The sequence below is a fragment of the Cydia strobilella genome, chromosome 22 (genome assembly GCF_947568885.1).
Source record: "Cydia strobilella chromosome 22, ilCydStro3.1, whole genome shotgun sequence".
Classification (NCBI taxonomy): domain Eukaryota; kingdom Metazoa; phylum Arthropoda; class Insecta; order Lepidoptera; family Tortricidae; genus Cydia; species Cydia strobilella.
In genome coordinates, this window is record NC_086062.1 from 1,048,400 (window position 1) to 1,067,043 (window position 18,644).

At 41.5% G+C, this 18,644-nt stretch overlaps 1 protein-coding gene across 1 annotated transcript in view; it reads left to right on the forward strand.

Moving 5' to 3' along the window:
- Positions 1 to 18,644, forward strand: part of LOC134751567 (inositol 1,4,5-trisphosphate receptor) — a 143,404-nt gene that overhangs the window by 52,604 nt on the left and 72,156 nt on the right. The window contains exons 10-23 of the mRNA XM_063687027.1: positions 365 to 505; positions 1,830 to 1,914; positions 2,513 to 2,673; positions 3,440 to 3,605; positions 4,185 to 4,328; positions 4,804 to 4,948; positions 6,832 to 6,988; positions 8,402 to 8,510; positions 10,001 to 10,179; positions 14,286 to 14,441; positions 14,824 to 15,021; positions 15,656 to 15,765; positions 16,800 to 16,879; positions 18,439 to 18,549. Coding sequence (XP_063543097.1) covers positions 365 to 505; positions 1,830 to 1,914; positions 2,513 to 2,673; positions 3,440 to 3,605; positions 4,185 to 4,328; positions 4,804 to 4,948; positions 6,832 to 6,988; positions 8,402 to 8,510; positions 10,001 to 10,179; positions 14,286 to 14,441; positions 14,824 to 15,021; positions 15,656 to 15,765; positions 16,800 to 16,879; positions 18,439 to 18,549 — 1,942 coding nt within the window. The remainder of the gene's footprint in view (positions 1 to 364; positions 506 to 1,829; positions 1,915 to 2,512; positions 2,674 to 3,439; positions 3,606 to 4,184; positions 4,329 to 4,803; positions 4,949 to 6,831; positions 6,989 to 8,401; positions 8,511 to 10,000; positions 10,180 to 14,285; positions 14,442 to 14,823; positions 15,022 to 15,655; positions 15,766 to 16,799; positions 16,880 to 18,438; positions 18,550 to 18,644) is intronic.

Here is an 18,644-nt window from a genome sequence, read left to right on the forward strand (position 1 = left end):
TTTCAAAATGTCAAATGCATATAAGTTTTGGGGGTAAATCTTTGTCCATTTTTGATTATTTAATCATGGTAAACAATAGATATAGCTCAAAAAATTGTTAGTGGTTTAAAAAAAGTGACAACTAAAATATATGCAAAATTGAACAGGTCGAAAAAATGTCACATTTAGACGTTATAATACTTTTGTGTATATTAAAACGTATTGATTTTATAAAAATAAGTATAGAAGAATTTTGAGATCTATTTTTCTGGGCCTACATCTACAGTGGCGCCAACTGGTGAGCACAAAAACGGTACCCTCATTTCGCTGTATACAGTACCGTATATATACGGTATAAACGGTATTCAATATTTTTTTGTTGCAGAGACGCGCCGCTAGACACAGGAGAGCCCGCCTACCAACTAGTATCTGTGGCGCACTCCTCAGAAATAGCCACACTTTTCGAATTAGACCCAACTACTATGACTCATTCCGACGCACCTGTACCGCAGAGTAGCTATGTCAGGTAAAAAGATGTGTATATTGTCATTTTTAGGGTTCCATACCTCAAAAGAAAAAACGGAACCCTTATAGGATCACTTTGTTGGCCGTCCGTCCGTCCGCCTGTCTGTCTGTATATCAAGATCCTTTATCTCGGGAACGCGTAGATACGCGCGGTATCGAGTTGAAATTAAAACCATATCAGTCTACAGCCCCTTAAAAATGTGAAGATACGGCCGTATATGCCGCAAAAAAAGTATATTTCGACACTCTTTTGATTCCCTTGTGAGCAAGGGAATCAAAATTTATAAGGGTACTTCTCGTTGACCTAGAACTATGAAATTTGGCAAGTAATATCGTCTCACACTACAAGTACAAGGAAAAATCTAAAAACTATAAATTTGTAAAAAAAAAGTTAAGTTTGTACCCAGAACCTTCGGTGGGCGAGTCCGATTCGCACTTGGCCGGTTTATTTGTTTATTTAAGCGCAGGAAATCTTTCTACTGCTGTGCAAGTCCCCCTCTTATTTTTCGTCGTAGTCAGCGAAGCGTCCAATTCGTCTCTTTATCGTTCTCTTTTCGTGAAAAAGTTTTTAGGAAAATAATATGAAAATGAAAATGAAAATATTTTATTTCATTAATAAAATGTTACATTACAAGGTAGTAGGTTGGGACTTCCTTTTAAGTATATTATACCTGTATCAGGAAGCCCCGCTCCTCCGTAGCAACAAGTAATTTTTAGTTTAACAAAAGCAGAAAGAAAACTTAAGCTAATACAATTTTATCTTGTGTGTGTGTGTGTGTGTGTGTGTGTGTGTGTGTGTGTGTGTGTGTGTGTGTGTGTGTGTGTGTGTGTGTGAGAGTGAGTGAGTGAGTGTGTATGTGTGTGTGTAGGTGTATGAGATCGTGTGAGTGCAGGTGGTGAGGTGATGTACTAATCGGCACTTCTTATATATAGGTACTTTAAAGCATAGAACTATGTATCGTACTTTTCTTACACAATAGGTATTTTCTTATACATTAGGTACTGTAAAATGTAAAATGTCATATTTTCTTACTTATTATATTAAAACTGATAAGTAGGTACTTTAGAGTTTGAGTTAATATCAACTTAATTTAATATATCGTCGAGCCTCTGTCTCCTCGTAGTTAAGTATTTTAAGCCACTCGGTTAATATTTTTTTACATTTATATAGTAATAAATTAATATTGTCTTCGGTTACCGCGATAGTTACTCATGAAATAAAACTATGAAAACGGATTATATCGCGTATATTGAATTTATAATACATCCCCATTTATAGTAATAAATTGTCATTTTTATATAATTTATTTTCAATTCTGTTTTAGATTACAACATCTATGTACGCACACATGGGTGCATTCGACGTCGATACCTATTGATAAAGATGAAGAAAAACCTGTCATGTCTAAGGTAAGATACCTTTCCGCCCGCCAATATGATATACAGGGTGGCCAAAAAATAAGTGCATTCCCGTTGCCAGGGAGGTTTTGGGATTATACTGAGCAACTTTTACTATGGGACCACCCAAGAAATCGCGAAAAAAAAATTTGGCTGTTTCATACATTTTGGCTGGTCTATTTTCTATGGGAGGGTAAATTTTTTCTTCGCGATTTCGTGGTTGGTCCCATAGTAAAAGTTGCTCAGTATAATCCCAAAACCTCCCTGGCAACGGAAATGCACTTATTTTTGACCACCTGTATGTAGAATAGCGCTCAACTTTTTTCTCAAAAGTAGATATAGTTCATAAAAAACATATCGTTGATTGTTCTGTCGAGTAAATCTTCTTTTTTTTATTGAAAGTTTAACCAGAAAGAAAAGTACCTTAATCTAATGTTTCGCCAAACTGTGAAATAGTTTGTTGGCGGTTGCGGATGCGGTGTCTGAGCTTTCCAAGAAAAACTAGATCACCTTTACGCGTTTCTAGATAATCGTCCTTTTCTTCGCTAATAGGACAATTGAGGGATAGGTTACTAGTAAAATTAACATTTTTAACCCTATGTTTGCTCAGGTGGGGTGTTCAGTGGTGAAAGAAGATAAAGAAGCGTTTGCACTAATATCTGTCTCTCCGAGCGAAGTTCGAGACCTTGACTTCGCCAATGACGCCTGCAAAGTGCTTTCCGCGCTCTCGGGCAAGCTGCAGAACGGGAACATAGAGCACAACGAGAGGAAGTAAGTTATACCGGAGTAACATTATAGGATACATTTCGGAGAGTGTGCCGAGGAACTTCACAACCTTATTCCTCCGTCCCATTTTTGCCATCGGACCACAAGACAAACGGCACTCCGGCATCGCTTCATGGTAGGAACTCCAAAAATACGCACGAAGCGTTTTGCTTCCACATTTCTTATGCGAACTGCCAAGGAGTGGAACGCCCTGCCCGAGTCTGTGTTTCCGCGTGAGTACAATCTGGGGCTCTTCAAGGCAACAGTTAATAGGTATCTCATAGGTAAGCGTGCTCCACCGTAGACCGCATCATCACTTACCATCAGGTGGGATCGTGGTCAAACGCTTGCCTATTCATCATTTAAAAAAAAGTAAAAAAGTGAAAACATAGTTTCTCCATTTGGAGTTGCAATAAGAAATAGTATTAAAAAAATACTCCCGGCCTATGCTCTACTGAAAAGGCACTAGCCACTATTTAGCCATGTGATTATAGTCTGAATCTTCTCAAATGATTTTTACTCCTAACACGGTAATGTGTTAAACAAAAGCCATTGTTCCTTTTGTGTGAGCGGTCGGCCATTGTGTGCCATTGAGTGAGCGCGTGCTACGACGCTTGCCATTGTCAGACATAATGGCGCACAATGGCCGACCGCTCACAAAAGGAACAATGGCTTTTGTTTAACAGATTACCGTCTTAGGAGTAAAAATCATTTGAGAAGATGCAGAGTATAAAGGTGTATTCTGATCTGGCTATCGTTAAATCTATTTCAGAGGCCTGACCTGCCTTCTACAAGACATAGTTTACTTCATAGCTGGATTTGAAAATGAACCAAATAAGTCCGAAGCCTTGGAGCTGGTAGTTGAGAACCCGAACAGAGACCGCCAGAAGCTGCTGCGAGAACAATATATCCTGAGACAACTGTTTAGGATACTACAGGTAATGGCATAGGAAGAAAGCTGCTACTGCTAGACATATACTTACCCCAAATATATGGTGTGGTACTTGTATACCAAGTATGTAAGCACCACAGTGCACACACCTGGCATGAACTAATATACAGGGTGGCTAAAAAATAAGTGCATTCCCGTTGCCAATGAGGTTTTGGGATTATACTGAGCAACTTTTACTATGGGGCCAACCCCGAAATCGCGAAAAAAAATTTGGCTGCTCCATTTTCTATTAAAAAAAATCATTTATTTCAAGCTGCAAGGCTTATAATCAGTTTTTACACATGTCATAAAAAAAATTTAAATGGACATAATTTATTTATTTATTCTATGGGATGGTAATTTATTTTTTCGCGATTTCGGGATTGGCCCCATAGTGAAAGTTGCTCAGTATAATCCCAAAACCTCCCTGGCAACGTAAATGCACTTATTTTTAAGCCATCCTGTATAACTTGCTTAAGCAGACTTCGTTACTCTCACCGTGTAGCGTCAATGATTTTATACGAGTAGCAGGTGTTAATTTTATGTAAAATTAAAACCGCTGCTCGTTATTGATTATTTCTCCCAGGGACCATTTCAAGAGTCACCAGAGGGCGAGGCGTTCCTGAAGATCGAGGAGCTATGTGACGCTCGCTACGCTCCGTATAAATACATCTTCCGGCTCTGCTACCGGATACTGCGGCTCAGTCAACAGGACTATCGGAAGAACCAGGTATTTTGGCGTATAGGCGCAAAAAATGTATGTGTGTGTGTGTGTGTGTGTGTGTGTGTAATCCCGCGTGGAAAAAAGATTCGATATTCATACATAAACTGTGGCTAAAAAATAAGTATATTCCTGTTGCCAGGGAGGTTTTGGGATGATACTGAGCAACTTTTACTATGGGACCAACCCCGAAATCGCGAAAAAAAAATTTGGCTGTTTCATACATTTTGGCTGGTCCATTTTCTATGGGAGGGTAATTTTTTTTTTCGCGATTTCGTGGTTGGTTCCATAGTAAAAGTTGCTCAGTATAATCGCAAAATCTCCCTGGCAACGGGAATGGACTTATTTTTTAGCCAGCCTGTATTAATCATTGGTCGCCGAACGTTCACTGCCAATCAAATTTTTTTTTTGAGAAAAAAAGGGAAATCGGCCACTCATGTCATGAGGGCAATTTTATCTTGATCTAATACGATACCTTTTACAGGAATACATAGCGAAGCATTTCGGGTTCATGCAGAAACAAATCGGCTATGACATCCTGGCCGAAGATACCATTACTGCATTATTGCATAACAATCGGAAATTACTGGAAATGCACATCACAGCGTCGGAGATCGAAACCTTTGTAGGTGAGTTACGATACACAATTTTTTTTAATGTGGTTAAAATGAAAAATGAAAATGAAAGTTTAATATTGTCTTCGGTTACCGCGATAGTTACTCATGAAATAAAACTATGAAAACGGATTATATCGCGTATATTGAATGTACAACCAGCCTTAAAGTTTGTAGTCTATGATTGTTCATTATTTTAGTATGTGGGTATTTTTGCACTTTGTAATTTTTCCTCAGTCACCCGTTGACCACGAACGCTGTAAAGGGTTCGAAACGTCGGGATGTATTATAAATTCAATATACGCGATATAATCCGTTTTTATAGTTTTATTTCAAAATGAAAGTTTATTAATAACAATCGTTACAGGTCTGTTTATGTGTTATACATATTAAACCTACAATCTACATACACGTGGTAAAGTTGAGGTTTTTTAGGCAGACAGTCTTAATGACAATTATATTTATAATTCATTACATATATGTTTACTAGACTTATATTGACCGGGATATAGACCGTGATTACCTTTTGTGTGAATGCGACCGTTGGTAACGTTGAAAGTGAACGCAGCCGACGCGCAAGAATGAGGGTAGACAGAGCGCTGTCTACACAACTTTGACACCCACCCGCTATCTTCAGTCACCCGTGAACATGATGCATGTAACTGCGTCGAAATATCGGGAGCTCACAAATAATACAAAAGGTAATCACGGTCTATATCCCGGTCAATATAAGTCTAGTGAAACTAACCGTGAATCATTCAAAACTCATATATGTTTATTTGTTACAAAAACAATACTGGCAAAACACTGAACTTAAAACTGGCAATGCACTGAATAATTTGTCCCAAAAATAATGTTCTTTGTAATTTATCTCTCCGGTTTGTTTATGTTTGTGAAATTTGTGGTGTCTATTAATTTAAAAAAATAAAAACGAGGCATGCCTTAACTCCATAAACAAGAAATTTGTCTACTTTTTAATTAGAAATTGAAAGTTAGGTTACCTATTACTAGAACAATTTTATTACAGCGCCTTCTGCGTTCAAGCCTAGCTTTTTAGGTTCCCTATTTTGCAGAAAGTTTTTGGACTTATTTTTGTATTGCATAATGTTACTTGGCATAAATGTCGTTTGGCAGAATTACCTTTCGCATAATATTACTTTGCAGAATTTGTTTTTGCATAATATTATTTGGCAGAAAACCCTAGAAAACTCTGCCAAATGAATATTATCCGAAATTACTATTATGGCAAGTATTTATGCGGAAGTATCATTCGACTAAAAGTTTTCCGCGATACGTGTTATGCGAAGTGTATTTCTGACAAATAATATTCTGCTAGATGAGGGGAACCCTAGCTTTTTAACTAATGTTTGTCCATATAGGAGCAGGTCGAATACATTTTCGTGTGTAGTGGTAATCGATTATGTGGTTTGCTCGAGCGCAGCCCTACGGTCGGTGTCGATGGTCACATTAAGAGTGGCGCGTCCCGAACTGTCACAAGAGCATCGCCCGCCATTACGGCGTCGGAGTGTGATTTACCTAAGCTATTCTTGTTTTCCGTGTTTTTATGTATTAAATCTTTTATTAGATGATGTCTGGTGTTTTCTCCTCTAATAGTTATTTATTTTATTTAATCGAATGGCATAAAAAGTCACAAATAAATCGAAAATATAACAGGTATGTCACAGGTTTATATCCAAGGTTCTCAGCCATTGGGCTGCGTCAGGGGTAAGTGAGAACAGGTCATCGGGGCTTCCGGGGTAGGCTCTGAGGGGGCACTCCTGGACTATGTGTTGGACAGTCTGCGACTCGGCGCCACAGTCGCATCTGGGCGAGTCGATCCATCCACAAAGATGTTTAAAATGTGCCTCCTAATAGTAGTAAATTTTTGCATCTTTCAGGCCTCGTCCGCAAGAATATGAAGACGTGGCAGTCCCGATTCCTCGACTATCTAAGTGATCTGTGCATCTCCAACAAGAAGGCGATCGCCGTCACACAAGAACTTATCTGCAAGAGCGTGCTCTGTGCCAACAACTCGGACATACTCATCGAGACAAGGTTTATCCATACTAATGTTATAAATGCGAAAGTATCTATCTGTGTGTTACCTCTTCACGCTTAAACCGCTGAACCGATTTAGTTGAAATTTGGCATAGAGATAGTTTGAGTCCCGGGAAAGGACATAGGATAGTTTGTTTCCCGGAAATCATCCCTTAAGAGGGTGAAAATTATGTCACTTCCACCCAAAAGTAAGATAATTGATGCATCGCCTGGCAATGATGTAACTATTATGCTCAAATTGGATCGTTACCTTTACATTTTATCAAGGCGTTAGAAGTTGGAATTGTGGTATAGGGAATCAATAAAAAGCAGATTGTATAAAAAAAGTAGCTACCCAAAATACTAATTCTACGAAGACGAAGTCGCGGGCAAAAGCTAGTACCTATTGTATATTTTTTTTTATTACAAAAAGGCAAGCATTTGACCGCAATCTCACCTGATGATAAGTGCCGATGCAGTCTAGGATGGATCATGCTTACCTAAAAGATGTCTATTCACTCTTGATTTAAAAAGATCCAAGGGGGACGAATAACGTGTATCCATGTAACTCAAATGATAAGACGAGGTTGATTGTATGGTTCAATGGCGGATCATAAGTTTGGATGATTAAATAGTAAAAGTACATAAAGCAGTGTTTTATTAAGTGTGAGAATATTATATCAGCCGATATATACGACCACTGCTAGACATAGGCCTCCCCACGGCTTATATCTTCTTAATTTATGTAATTTTAATTTAATTGATAACCTGTTGTAATTTAATTTATAACCTATTTTAATTTAATTGTAATTTTTAATTTGTATTATTGTGGACCATTGTTGTCTGGAGTTAAATAAATGATTATGATTATAACGACTGGTCATGCGTCCTCATCCAACGCTCCCTGAAATTTTATCCTGATCATCGGGTTTTTGTTGATCAAAACTAGAAAACGCTGGGATCGGCTACGAGCGCAGCGCTACGATAACGTTGGCAGTGAATGCGTTAACACTCGAGAACGTTCTAGAAGCTACATGCATAGCCAATTATCTATCTTAGTTTATTTGTGGAATATTGAGTACCTACTACGGAATTCTTCGTTTGCCAGACTTGTACTTGGTCGATTTTTAGGGTTCCGTACCCAAAGGGTAAAAACGGGACCCTATTACTAAGACTCCGCTGTCCGTCTGTCCGTCCGTCTGTCACCAGGCTGTATCTCATGAACCGTGATAGCTAGACAGTTGAAATTTTCACAGATGATGTGTTTCTGTTGCCGCTATAACAACAAATACTAAAAACAGAATAATATAAATATTTGAATGGGGCTCCCATACAACAAACGTGGTTTTTTTGCTGTTTTTTCCCGTAATGGTACGCAACCTTTCGTGCGCGTTTTTTTTAAATGTATTTTATAATGTGAATATGTTTCAGGGTCGTCTCAACAAAATACGAAAAACGCAGCGGCTCCCCAAAAAGCGACGACGCAACCAAACAGTACACCGTCGAAGACGAAGTCCTATTGCTGTGGAACAACAAGAAGGTATAAAGGATTTGCCACACTAGATGCGTTCTGCGGTCAGCGGTCAGGTCAAACCGCATTATGTATGAACAACATTAACAGCAACCTTTGAACCCAAAAACTATGAAAACGGAGTATATCGCGTATATTGAATTTATAATACATCTCGACGTTTCGAACCCTTTACAGCGTTCGTGGTCAACGGGTGACCGGGGGTTTATTTCATGAGCAACCTTTGAAGTTGAAGTTAGACCTGACCGCTGCTCGCAGAACGCATCCAGTGTGGCAAATCCTTATCACAATGGAATTCCTTTAAAAATACATTTAAAAGATGTATAACATAAAACTGAAACACATTAGTGCCAGTGGGCGAAATTTTAAGAGAGAACGTAACTTTATTCGAATGTAGGATGATGCACGACTCGTCAGCGTTACGTTTTGTAAATGGGACTAACATAAATTTTGTGAATATACGCCATAACCTTTACAGCACTCAATATGACAAGCTCAGTAGGGAATATTACGCATAACTGTGTAGGGGGCGCCACTAGCACAAACTGTAAACTTACCGCCTTGATGAATCATATTTATTCGTAACAAAAGAATCTGTGAAAACTGTTTAAGCCATAGTATATTTCTATAATATACTCCATGGTTTACAGTTTGTGCTATTGCTGCCCCTGGCGGCGGAACATTATTTCAGCCTTCCTTCTTCCTCGCGTTATCCCGGCATTTTACCACGGCTCCTGGGAGCCTGGGGTCCGCTTGACAACTAATCCTAAGAATCGACGTAGGCACTAGTTTTTACGAAAGCGACTGCCATCTGACCTTTCAACCCAGAGGGGGAACTAGGCCTTGTTAGGATCAGTCCGGTTTCCTCACGATGTTTTCCTTCACCGAAAAGCGACTGGTAAATATCAAATGATATTTCGTACATAAGTTCCGAAAAACTCATTGGTACAAGCCGGGGTTTGAACCCGCGACCTCCGGATTGAAAGTCGCACGCTCTTACCGCTAGGCCACCAGCGCTTCTTCATTATTTCAGCGACAATGTAGCTTTTTAATTTAGTGAAGGCCATGAACTTCATATTTTTATTACATTTCTTTATGGTACGGTACGGTACGGTACGGTACGGTACGGTACGGTACGGTACGGTACGGTACGGTGCGGTCCGGTCCCGTCCCGTCCCGTCCCGTCCCGTCCGTATCGTATCGTATCGTATCGTCCATATTATAGTACTTTTTTTTCTGTTTATTCTGTGTAATTCGAAATACATTTTAACCTTTAATATGTTCTCACTACTGAGGTGAAAAATTATGTGTGCAACACGAGAGCAAAGTTATTTTACATCTCGTGTTTTTGAGTCCCTCGCTACGCTCAATATTCTACCTTAGAATCACTCGCTTCGCTCGTGATTCAATTATAGAATCTTTCACTTTCTCGGGACTCAAAATAAACACTCGCAAGAAAAACCAACTTTCCTCTCTTGTTGCACAAATAACTATTACAGAATTCCCGCCTACTGACGGAGCTGGCGGCCGAGGCCCGCGAGGAGCCCGCAGGCACGTCGGCCTCCATCTTGGACTACTATCGCCACCAGCTCGACCTGTTCTCCAACATGTGTCTCAACAGGCAGTACCTGGCCCTCAACACGTTGTCGCAGCAGTTGAATATACAGCTGATACTCAAGTAAGTTCTGTCAAACCGTATATCGAAGCTAGGAGCCTGCAGGCACGTCGGCCTCCATCTTGGACTACTATCGCCACCAGCTCGACCTGTTCTCCAACATGTGTCTCAACAGGCAGTACCTGGCCCTCAACACGTTGTCGCAGCAGTTGAATATACAGCTGATACTCAAGTAAGTTCTGTCAAACCGTATATCGAAGCTAGGAGCCTGCAGGCACGTCGGCCTCCATCTTGGACTACTATCGCCACCAGCTCGACCTGTTCTCCAACATGTGTCTCAACAGGCAGTACCTGGCCCTCAACACGTTGTCGCAGCAGTTGAATATACAGCTGATACTCAAGTAAGTTCTGTCAAACCGTATATCGAAGCTAGGAGCCTGCAGGCACGTCGGCCTCCATCTTGGACTACTATCGCCACCAGCTCGACCTGTTCTCCAACATGTGTCTCAACAGGCAGTACCTGGCCCTCAACACGTTGTCGCAGCAGTTGAATATACAGCTGATACTCAAGTAAGTTCTGTCAAACCGTATATCGAAGCTAGGAGCCTGCAGGCACGTCGGCCTCCATCTTGGACTACTATCGCCACCAGCTCGACCTGTTCTCCAACATGTGTCTCAACAGGCAGTACCTGGCCCTCAACACGTTGTCGCAGCAGTTGAATATACAGCTGATACTCAAGTAAGTTCTGTCAAACCGTATATCGAAGCTAGGAGCCTGCAGGCACGTCGGCCTCCATCTTGGACTACTATCGCCACCAGCTCGACCTGTTCTCCAACATGTGTCTCAACAGGCAGTACCTGGCCCTCAACACGTTGTCGCAGCAGTTGAATATACAGCTGATACTCAAGTAAGTTCTGTCAAACCGTATATCGAAGCTAGGAGCCTGCAGGCACGTCGGCCTCCATCTTGGACTACTATCGCCACCAGCTCGACCTGTTCTCCAACATGTGTCTCAACAGGCAGTACCTGGCCCTCAACACGTTGTCGCAGCAGTTGAATATACAGCTGATACTCAAGTAAGTTCTGTCAAACCGTATATCGAAGCTAGGAGCCTGCAGGCACGTCGGCCTCCATCTTGGACTACTATCGCCACCAGCTCGACCTGTTCTCCAACATGTGTCTCAACAGGCAGTACCTGGCCCTCAACACGTTGTCGCAGCAGTTGAATATACAGCTGATACTCAAGTAAGTTCTGTCAAACCGTATATCGAAGCTAGGAGCCTGCAGGCACGTTGGCCTCCATCTTGGACTACTATCGCCACCAGCTCGACCTGTTCTCCAACATGTGTCTCAACAGGCAGTACCTGGCCCTCAACACGTTGTCGCAGCAGTTGAATATACAGCTGATACTCAAGTAAGTTCTGTCAAACCGTATATCGAAGCTAGGAGCCTGCAGGCACGTCGGCCTCCATCTTGGACTACTATCGCCACCAGCTCGACCTGTTCTCCAACATGTGTCTCAACAGGCAGTACCTGGCCCTCAACACGTTGTCGCAGCAGTTGAATATACAGCTGATACTCAAGTAAGTTCTGTCAAACCGTATATCGAAGCTAGGAGCCTGCAGGCACGTCGGCCTCCATCTTGGACTACTATCGCCACCAGCTCGACCTGTTCTCCAACATGTGTCTCAACAGGCAGTACCTGGCCCTCAACACGTTGTCGCAGCAGTTGAATATACAGCTGATACTCAAGTAAGTTCTGTCAAACCGTATATCGAAGCTAGGAGCCTGCAGGCACGTCGGCCTCCATCTTGGACTACTATCGCCACCAGCTCGACCTGTTCTCCAACATGTGTCTCAACAGGCAGTACCTGGCCCTCAACACGTTGTCGCAGCAGTTGAATATACAGCTGATACTCAAGTAAGTACTGTCAAACCGTATATCGAAGCTAGGAGCCTGCAGGCACGTCGGCCTCCATCTTGGACTACTATCGCCACCAGCTCGACCTGTTCTCCAACATGTGTCTCAACAGGCAGTACCTGGCCCTCAACACGTTGTCGCAGCAGTTGAATATACAGCTGATACTCAAGTAAGTTCTGTCAAACCGTATATCGAAGCTAGGAGCCTGCAGGCACGTCGGCCTCCATCTTGGACTACTATCGCCACCAGCTCGACCTGTTCTCCAACATGTGTCTCAACAGGCAGTACCTGGCCCTCAACACGTTGTCGCAGCAGTTGAATATACAGCTGATACTCAAGTAAGTTCTGTCAAACCGTATATCGAAGCTAGGAGCCTGCAGGCACGTCGGCCTCCATCTTGGACTACTATCGCCACCAGCTCGACCTGTTCTCCAACATGTGTCTCAACAGGCAGTACCTGGCCCTCAACACGTTGTCGCAGCAGTTGAATATACAGCTGATACTCAAGTAAGTTCTGTCAAACCGTATATCGAAGCTAGGAGCCTGCAGGCACGTCGGCCTCCATCTTGGACTACTATCGCCACCAGCTCGACCTGTTCTCCAACATGTGTCTCAACAGGCAGTACCTGGCCCTCAACACGTTGTCGCAGCAGTTGAATATACAGCTGATACTCAAGTAAGTTCTGTCAAACCGTATATCGAAGCTAGGAGTAGAAGAGCGCGTGAGGAAACAAAACCATTACCATCTAAATACAGGAACGCTGCGCTATCTCGCAAACTCAGCTCGTCACACTAATTAAATCTGAGCTTCAGTGGGTGTCGGGGGGAAAGTTGGGTTAAATTAATATTAATTACTCACACACACACACACACACACACAAACTCTGCGCAGGGGGCGTCACTCCCACAATCTGAGGGTCTATCGCAAAACAAGAAAATCGAAATTTCGTTATCTAACATATCTGTCACTCTTGCATATTCGAGCAATAAAGAGGCAGAGAGCGAAATTTCGAATTCGCGTTTCCCGGTAGGTTCTCTGCAAACAAACTGCCTTGATGCATCAATGTCATATTTTATTATCTCTGAAGACTGTTAAAGGCTCAGTACAAGGGCCTGTCACTCTTTAATAGAGAAAGACAGTCGTATTGCGATTCCTATAAGAGGAAAGAGAAAATAGTGCCATGCTTTGTCCTTATCACCGACCGGGTGGCAGCATAGGTACTACATAGGAGGCGATGGCGAGATACCGAAATTTATAAGAGTAAAGAGAAAAAATCCTATGCAGCCCAAATTTTATCGCGCGTCTATAACTACTTGTATATACTACTATGTCTATGACACAGTATGTATATGTTACTCTATGGTTTACTAAACGGGCTAGTGGTGCACACTGGTGGCAGAACATTGCAGTAATACCCCCTATTGCGAAAAAGGTACTTAAGTACACAATATTCTTAGCAGCACATTGTTACAGTTCGAAAAATAACTAAGGCCGCTTCCAGACTTGGCGATACCCAAAATCTCGCTGTCATCACCAGGGACTGGCCCGCTATCCCTTATCGGGGTTTTATAAGGGTATTGCATAAGGCTTAACTCACCATACCCTTTGCCAGACGAAACCCTTTGCTTTGCTTTTAAAAACCCTTATATAAAGCTACCACATTTGAGTAATTGGTAGCCCAAATACCCTTACAAAACCCTTATCATCCGCTCACCAACAACTTGCATATTGCTTATAAGGGTTAGCCTTATAAAGGGCTTCCCGTTTAGCATATAAGCGTGCTAATTTAAGTCGTCTACCTTGTTCATAAAGCACACATTACTTCGAATCCGAGCGATCGTCGGCGGCGACAGCGGCGTTCTTTGACTAGGCACGTATTTTCTTTCCTTTTCATACACTACAGTAGATATATACCAATCCTGTCTCTTTCACGCAAAGGGAAACCTTTATAAAAAGCGCTTAAAGATAAGGGTAACCCTTATTAAGAGCTAGCCTTATTTTTGGTTAGCTTTTCGGTAAGGGTTAGTCAAAGGTAAGGGTATGAATGGGCTTGCAGTTCAAAAGGGAAAGTCTTTCAATGTGTTAGCCGTGTTTAAGTGTCGCCCATTGAAAGGGTTTTATCGCGGAAAGGGTTGTCCGGTCCCTGGTCATCACATGACATGTTGTTGTGACATGAACTCTACTGCCGTCAAACTTGAGGCAGTCTGCGGTAAAATTATAACTACTTATTGAACTTTGTTTTACAGATGCATGTCAAATAACTTGCTGTCGCATGAAATACGAGCATCTTTCTGCCGTCTAATGCTGCATTTGCACGTCGACCGCGACCCTCAAGAGCCGGTGACACCTGTCAAATACGCGCGTCTATGGACCGAGGTGCCGGACCACATACATATCAAAGAGTAAGTGTTACGCTGTGTTCTAGTATCGTAATAATGGTTTGACAGGTCCTTCTGCCATTTAATCCTCTTTCAGAATTCCCACCGATTCGTGTAGAAAGCGTCCAAACCCGCCATCACCATCTCGGCCTTCTACCCGGCCACAGAATAAATAATAGTACTAGGTACAGAACATTCACTCTCTAACAATTCGCGTCTATTACGACAGATATGACCGCTAGGTGGCGTAAGCGCGAACAGGCGTCCGTTCCGTAGCGGTGCGCGGCAACTATGGCTAGACATTGCTGTGGGCCGCATGTACTTGTAGCGACGCGACGAAATCGCGGAGTGAGCCACGCCTGACCGGGCCTAATAATTATTTACTAAATATTATATATTTTTTCAGTTACCAATGCGTCAAAGGCGGTCCCGATGCCAATCGCGAGAAAGTAAAGCAACAGTTCGCGGCCACCATCGGCTTCGTAGAGAACTACCTGTGCAACGTCGTCACAAGAACGTGGTATTTTAGTGACCATGATCAGAACAAATTGACATTTGAAGTTGTGAAGCTCGCGAGGGAACTAATCTACTTCGGTTTCTACAGGTATGTGTCAAAAGTAGTTCATATCCGGCATCGCTTCATGGTAGGAACTCCAAAAATACGCACGAAGCGTTTTGCTTCCACATTTCTTATGCGAACTGCCAAGGAGTGGAACGCCCTGCCCGAGTCTGTGTTTCCGCGTGAGTACAATCTGGGGCTCTTCAAGGCAACAGTTAATAGGTATCTCATAGGTAAGCGTGCTCCACCGTAGACCGCATCATCACTTACCATCAGGTGGGATCGTGGTCAAACGCTTGCCTATTCATCATAAAAAAAAATATGTAACACATATTCTTCGTAGAGAACTACCTGTGCAACGTCGTCATAAGAACGTGGTCCTTCAGTGACTACAATCAGAACAAATTGTCATTTGAGGTAGTCAAGTTGGCCAGGGAGCTCATATACTTCGGGTTCTACGAATCTTTTTACTACAAGCTTTTATTAAACTGGCAATGTTAGTGCCACCCCACACTAGCGTCTTTTAAGCGTCGACCATCAGTTCTGCGAGCAATGTTGCCCGCCCACTGCCATTTAAGTCTGGCAATTCTCTGAGTTATGTCGACAAGTTCATCATTTTCATTATTTATTTTTTATTTTTGGTAGGATACAATTATTAACTGAAACAACAAATTTGCAGCTTTAGCAATCTCCTGCGGTTAACGAAGACGTTGCTCAGCATTCTAGACAGTGTGACCTCGGCTATGGACCTGTTGAATGAGACCAACGCCTTATCAGGAGAAGTCGAGTGTAAGTGAACACCCTGTTGATAATGTTAATTGTCTCTCAAAGCATATAAGTATAAGCACAGATTATATAATAGTTCTTACGAACAGATACTTATCTCTCAAAGAAAACTCAAATACCTACCGTTTTGATACCTACACAAAAATACAATGGAGTGACCTTCAACGCGCCGCTCCCCGCACCGCGCGCGCCGACACAACGCTAGGGTTGCCGACGCTTCTTTCAAACACTTAGGTGTCTTAGGTAGATATCTAACTATAAATGTGTCGTAAAAAACATTACCTACATCTTTAAAACAATTTAATAGTACCTACGTAGCTTGTACTATCGTAAAAATAATAACAGTAGGTGTAAGTACCTATATTGAGAATGTCTACTTACTTTTCCTCATCTGTCGAAAGAGGAAAAAATTAATATATTTTTTATTTGTTTTGTTGTTTCTGCATCCATCCACACTACAAGCTGTGTTATTTGTTCGTTGCGAAGACATTACTATGGCATAGCGCGCGGTGACGTGCGTGCGTGTGGCAACCAACTGGGTAGCTTTAGTTATTAGTACCGCCGGCGGGAAGCGAGTCGTAGGTATAAATCCGAGCCTGCCTCCGGGCCTGGTATTAGCAATTAGCATAGTTTATAAAAATTACACATTTTAATACATTTCTACTGTGATTCCATGCAGCACAGGAAATGGAAATCAAAAAGCGTAAGTTGTTTTATTATCGAGTGAATGTTTGTATACTTTGTAAGAAAGTTGAAAATCATCAGTGTGTGCGTTTTAATGATTTTTCATTTTCAAGAAAAGCTTACAAATAGAAATCTGCATTTTAGTCATATTAAAATTTATTTAAAAATATAAAAAACTGTTTTTCACTTATTAAAGAAAAACTTCGGTCTCGAGAAGAACCGAGATAAGAAACTTTGCGAGGTATGATTTCATTCGGAACAATGTATGTCAGTTTTGTGGGTTTGTTTATTGTAAATTGACATGCGGTTATGTAAAGAAAATAATTTATTTAATATTGTTTTTATTAACGCAGCTGAAGGTGGAGTGCTCCGCAGCATCGGCGATATGGGCGCCGTTATGACATCAATAACGCTGGGATCTGTCGCTAGAAATGTAATGTATTCGTACGCATATAATTTTGTAATGAGTTTGTATAAAGACCAGATTATGGTAAAATATTATGTTTTAGTATCAAATGGAACTATTATTGTGGTAGTTATTTTAAAACAACAAGGATTTAACAATATTATAACCTTGAACAAGTTTGGGAACAAATCAAATTATTTTATTAAATATTTTGATTTGTTTGTTTGTGATTTGTTTTTCATAGATGGCAGCACCAGTCTCTCTCGCTACAACGTAAATCCGTAAGGAGTTCGTTTAGGAGGTGCAAGCGCGCACTGCTTGCTCTTAGAGCTGGTCAAAGACGCCTAGTCTTACTAAGATGGCATATAGTCGAGAAATTCGGACGGGCACCGCCGTGGCGGGGTGGCCTAGGGGTTCATGGCGTTAGCCGCGATAGCTAAAGACGCCGGTTCGAATCCGGCCTTTACCACTGGAGGGCTTCGTCACTTTTTCTTTAATATATGACATCTATTACAGTTTTTAATATTATAACGTTCCTAAAAAGTTAGTCGATTTATAGGCTAGTGGCTCGATGTTAAAAAACTATTCAAGTTTTTTTGGGTCGATTAACTATATTTTTTACTAGCGATCCGACCGGGTTTCGCACGGGCTACACAAAATCTTAACAAATTTTACACCTAAACCCTCAGTCACTATTGGAAGGTGAATGTGAATGTGCATGAAAATTCCTTTAGTAGTTTTTGAGTTTATCGCGAGCATATATACAAACAGACGCAGCAGCGGCAGGGTACTTTGTTTTATAAAGTGTAGGAGGGATTGACAAAATTGCTTCGCTTGACTATAAATCAGTAAATAATAGGGATGTTTACATGAATCGCGAAATAGTGCATAAATAATAAACATGCTTAATAAATTGATTGAAAATGATAAAAGTATTTAAAATAATGCCCAGCATCACGTGACTGCAAACGGAAATCGGAGCGCGTGACGTCACAGTGTGAGAAACACGCGCAGACAAGTTGTCAAAGCTGGTGGTCCTCTGGCACCGACAGCCGTTTGTTTATCACATCGTTACGTCATCCAGATCACGTGACAGCTTGGCGTTTTTGCTTGAAATTTAAACACTAAACTAATTAACGTCGATTTTTTATTAAAAATTAATTGTAAAATTTTAACTATTTTTCATAAGGAACAAGAACTACAATATTCTTAGCTCTAATCTTATATTTTTAAGATTATATGGGCTAAGGGATATGGGGATGCAACCCCTGCTTATATTATTAAATTTTAATTAAATATTTTACATGCTAGTGAGTCTTTATACATTTATGTCTATCAGCGCTTTTTTAACAATAGCCTTAATATTACTAGGTTTCTTATTTATATCTTCAATTACATCTCTGGGAAAGCTGTAAATAAAAAATATAATTTATAATTTTAATTTTGCAATAATTACGTGTCTATAATGAAAACAGTTCTAAAAAATAGTCAACATCCCTATTACTTGAAATGAACATGTCTGATGGTTTTGTAATGGGTTGTGTATGTGCATGCAGGCGGGGGGCGGTGGTGCGGCGGCGGGGGCGGGGTCGGGGGCGGGGGTGGGGGGGACGGCCCCGCGCAGTGCGAGCGCGGCGCTGGCGCGGGAACACCCCCTCGTCATGGACACCAAGCTCAAGATCATCGAGATCCTACAGGTATCATATTCTAATTCTTTCTGATATACTCATTTTACCTATAGAGACACATCTGTACCGAATTCGAATACCCATACTGTCTTCGTAACACACCC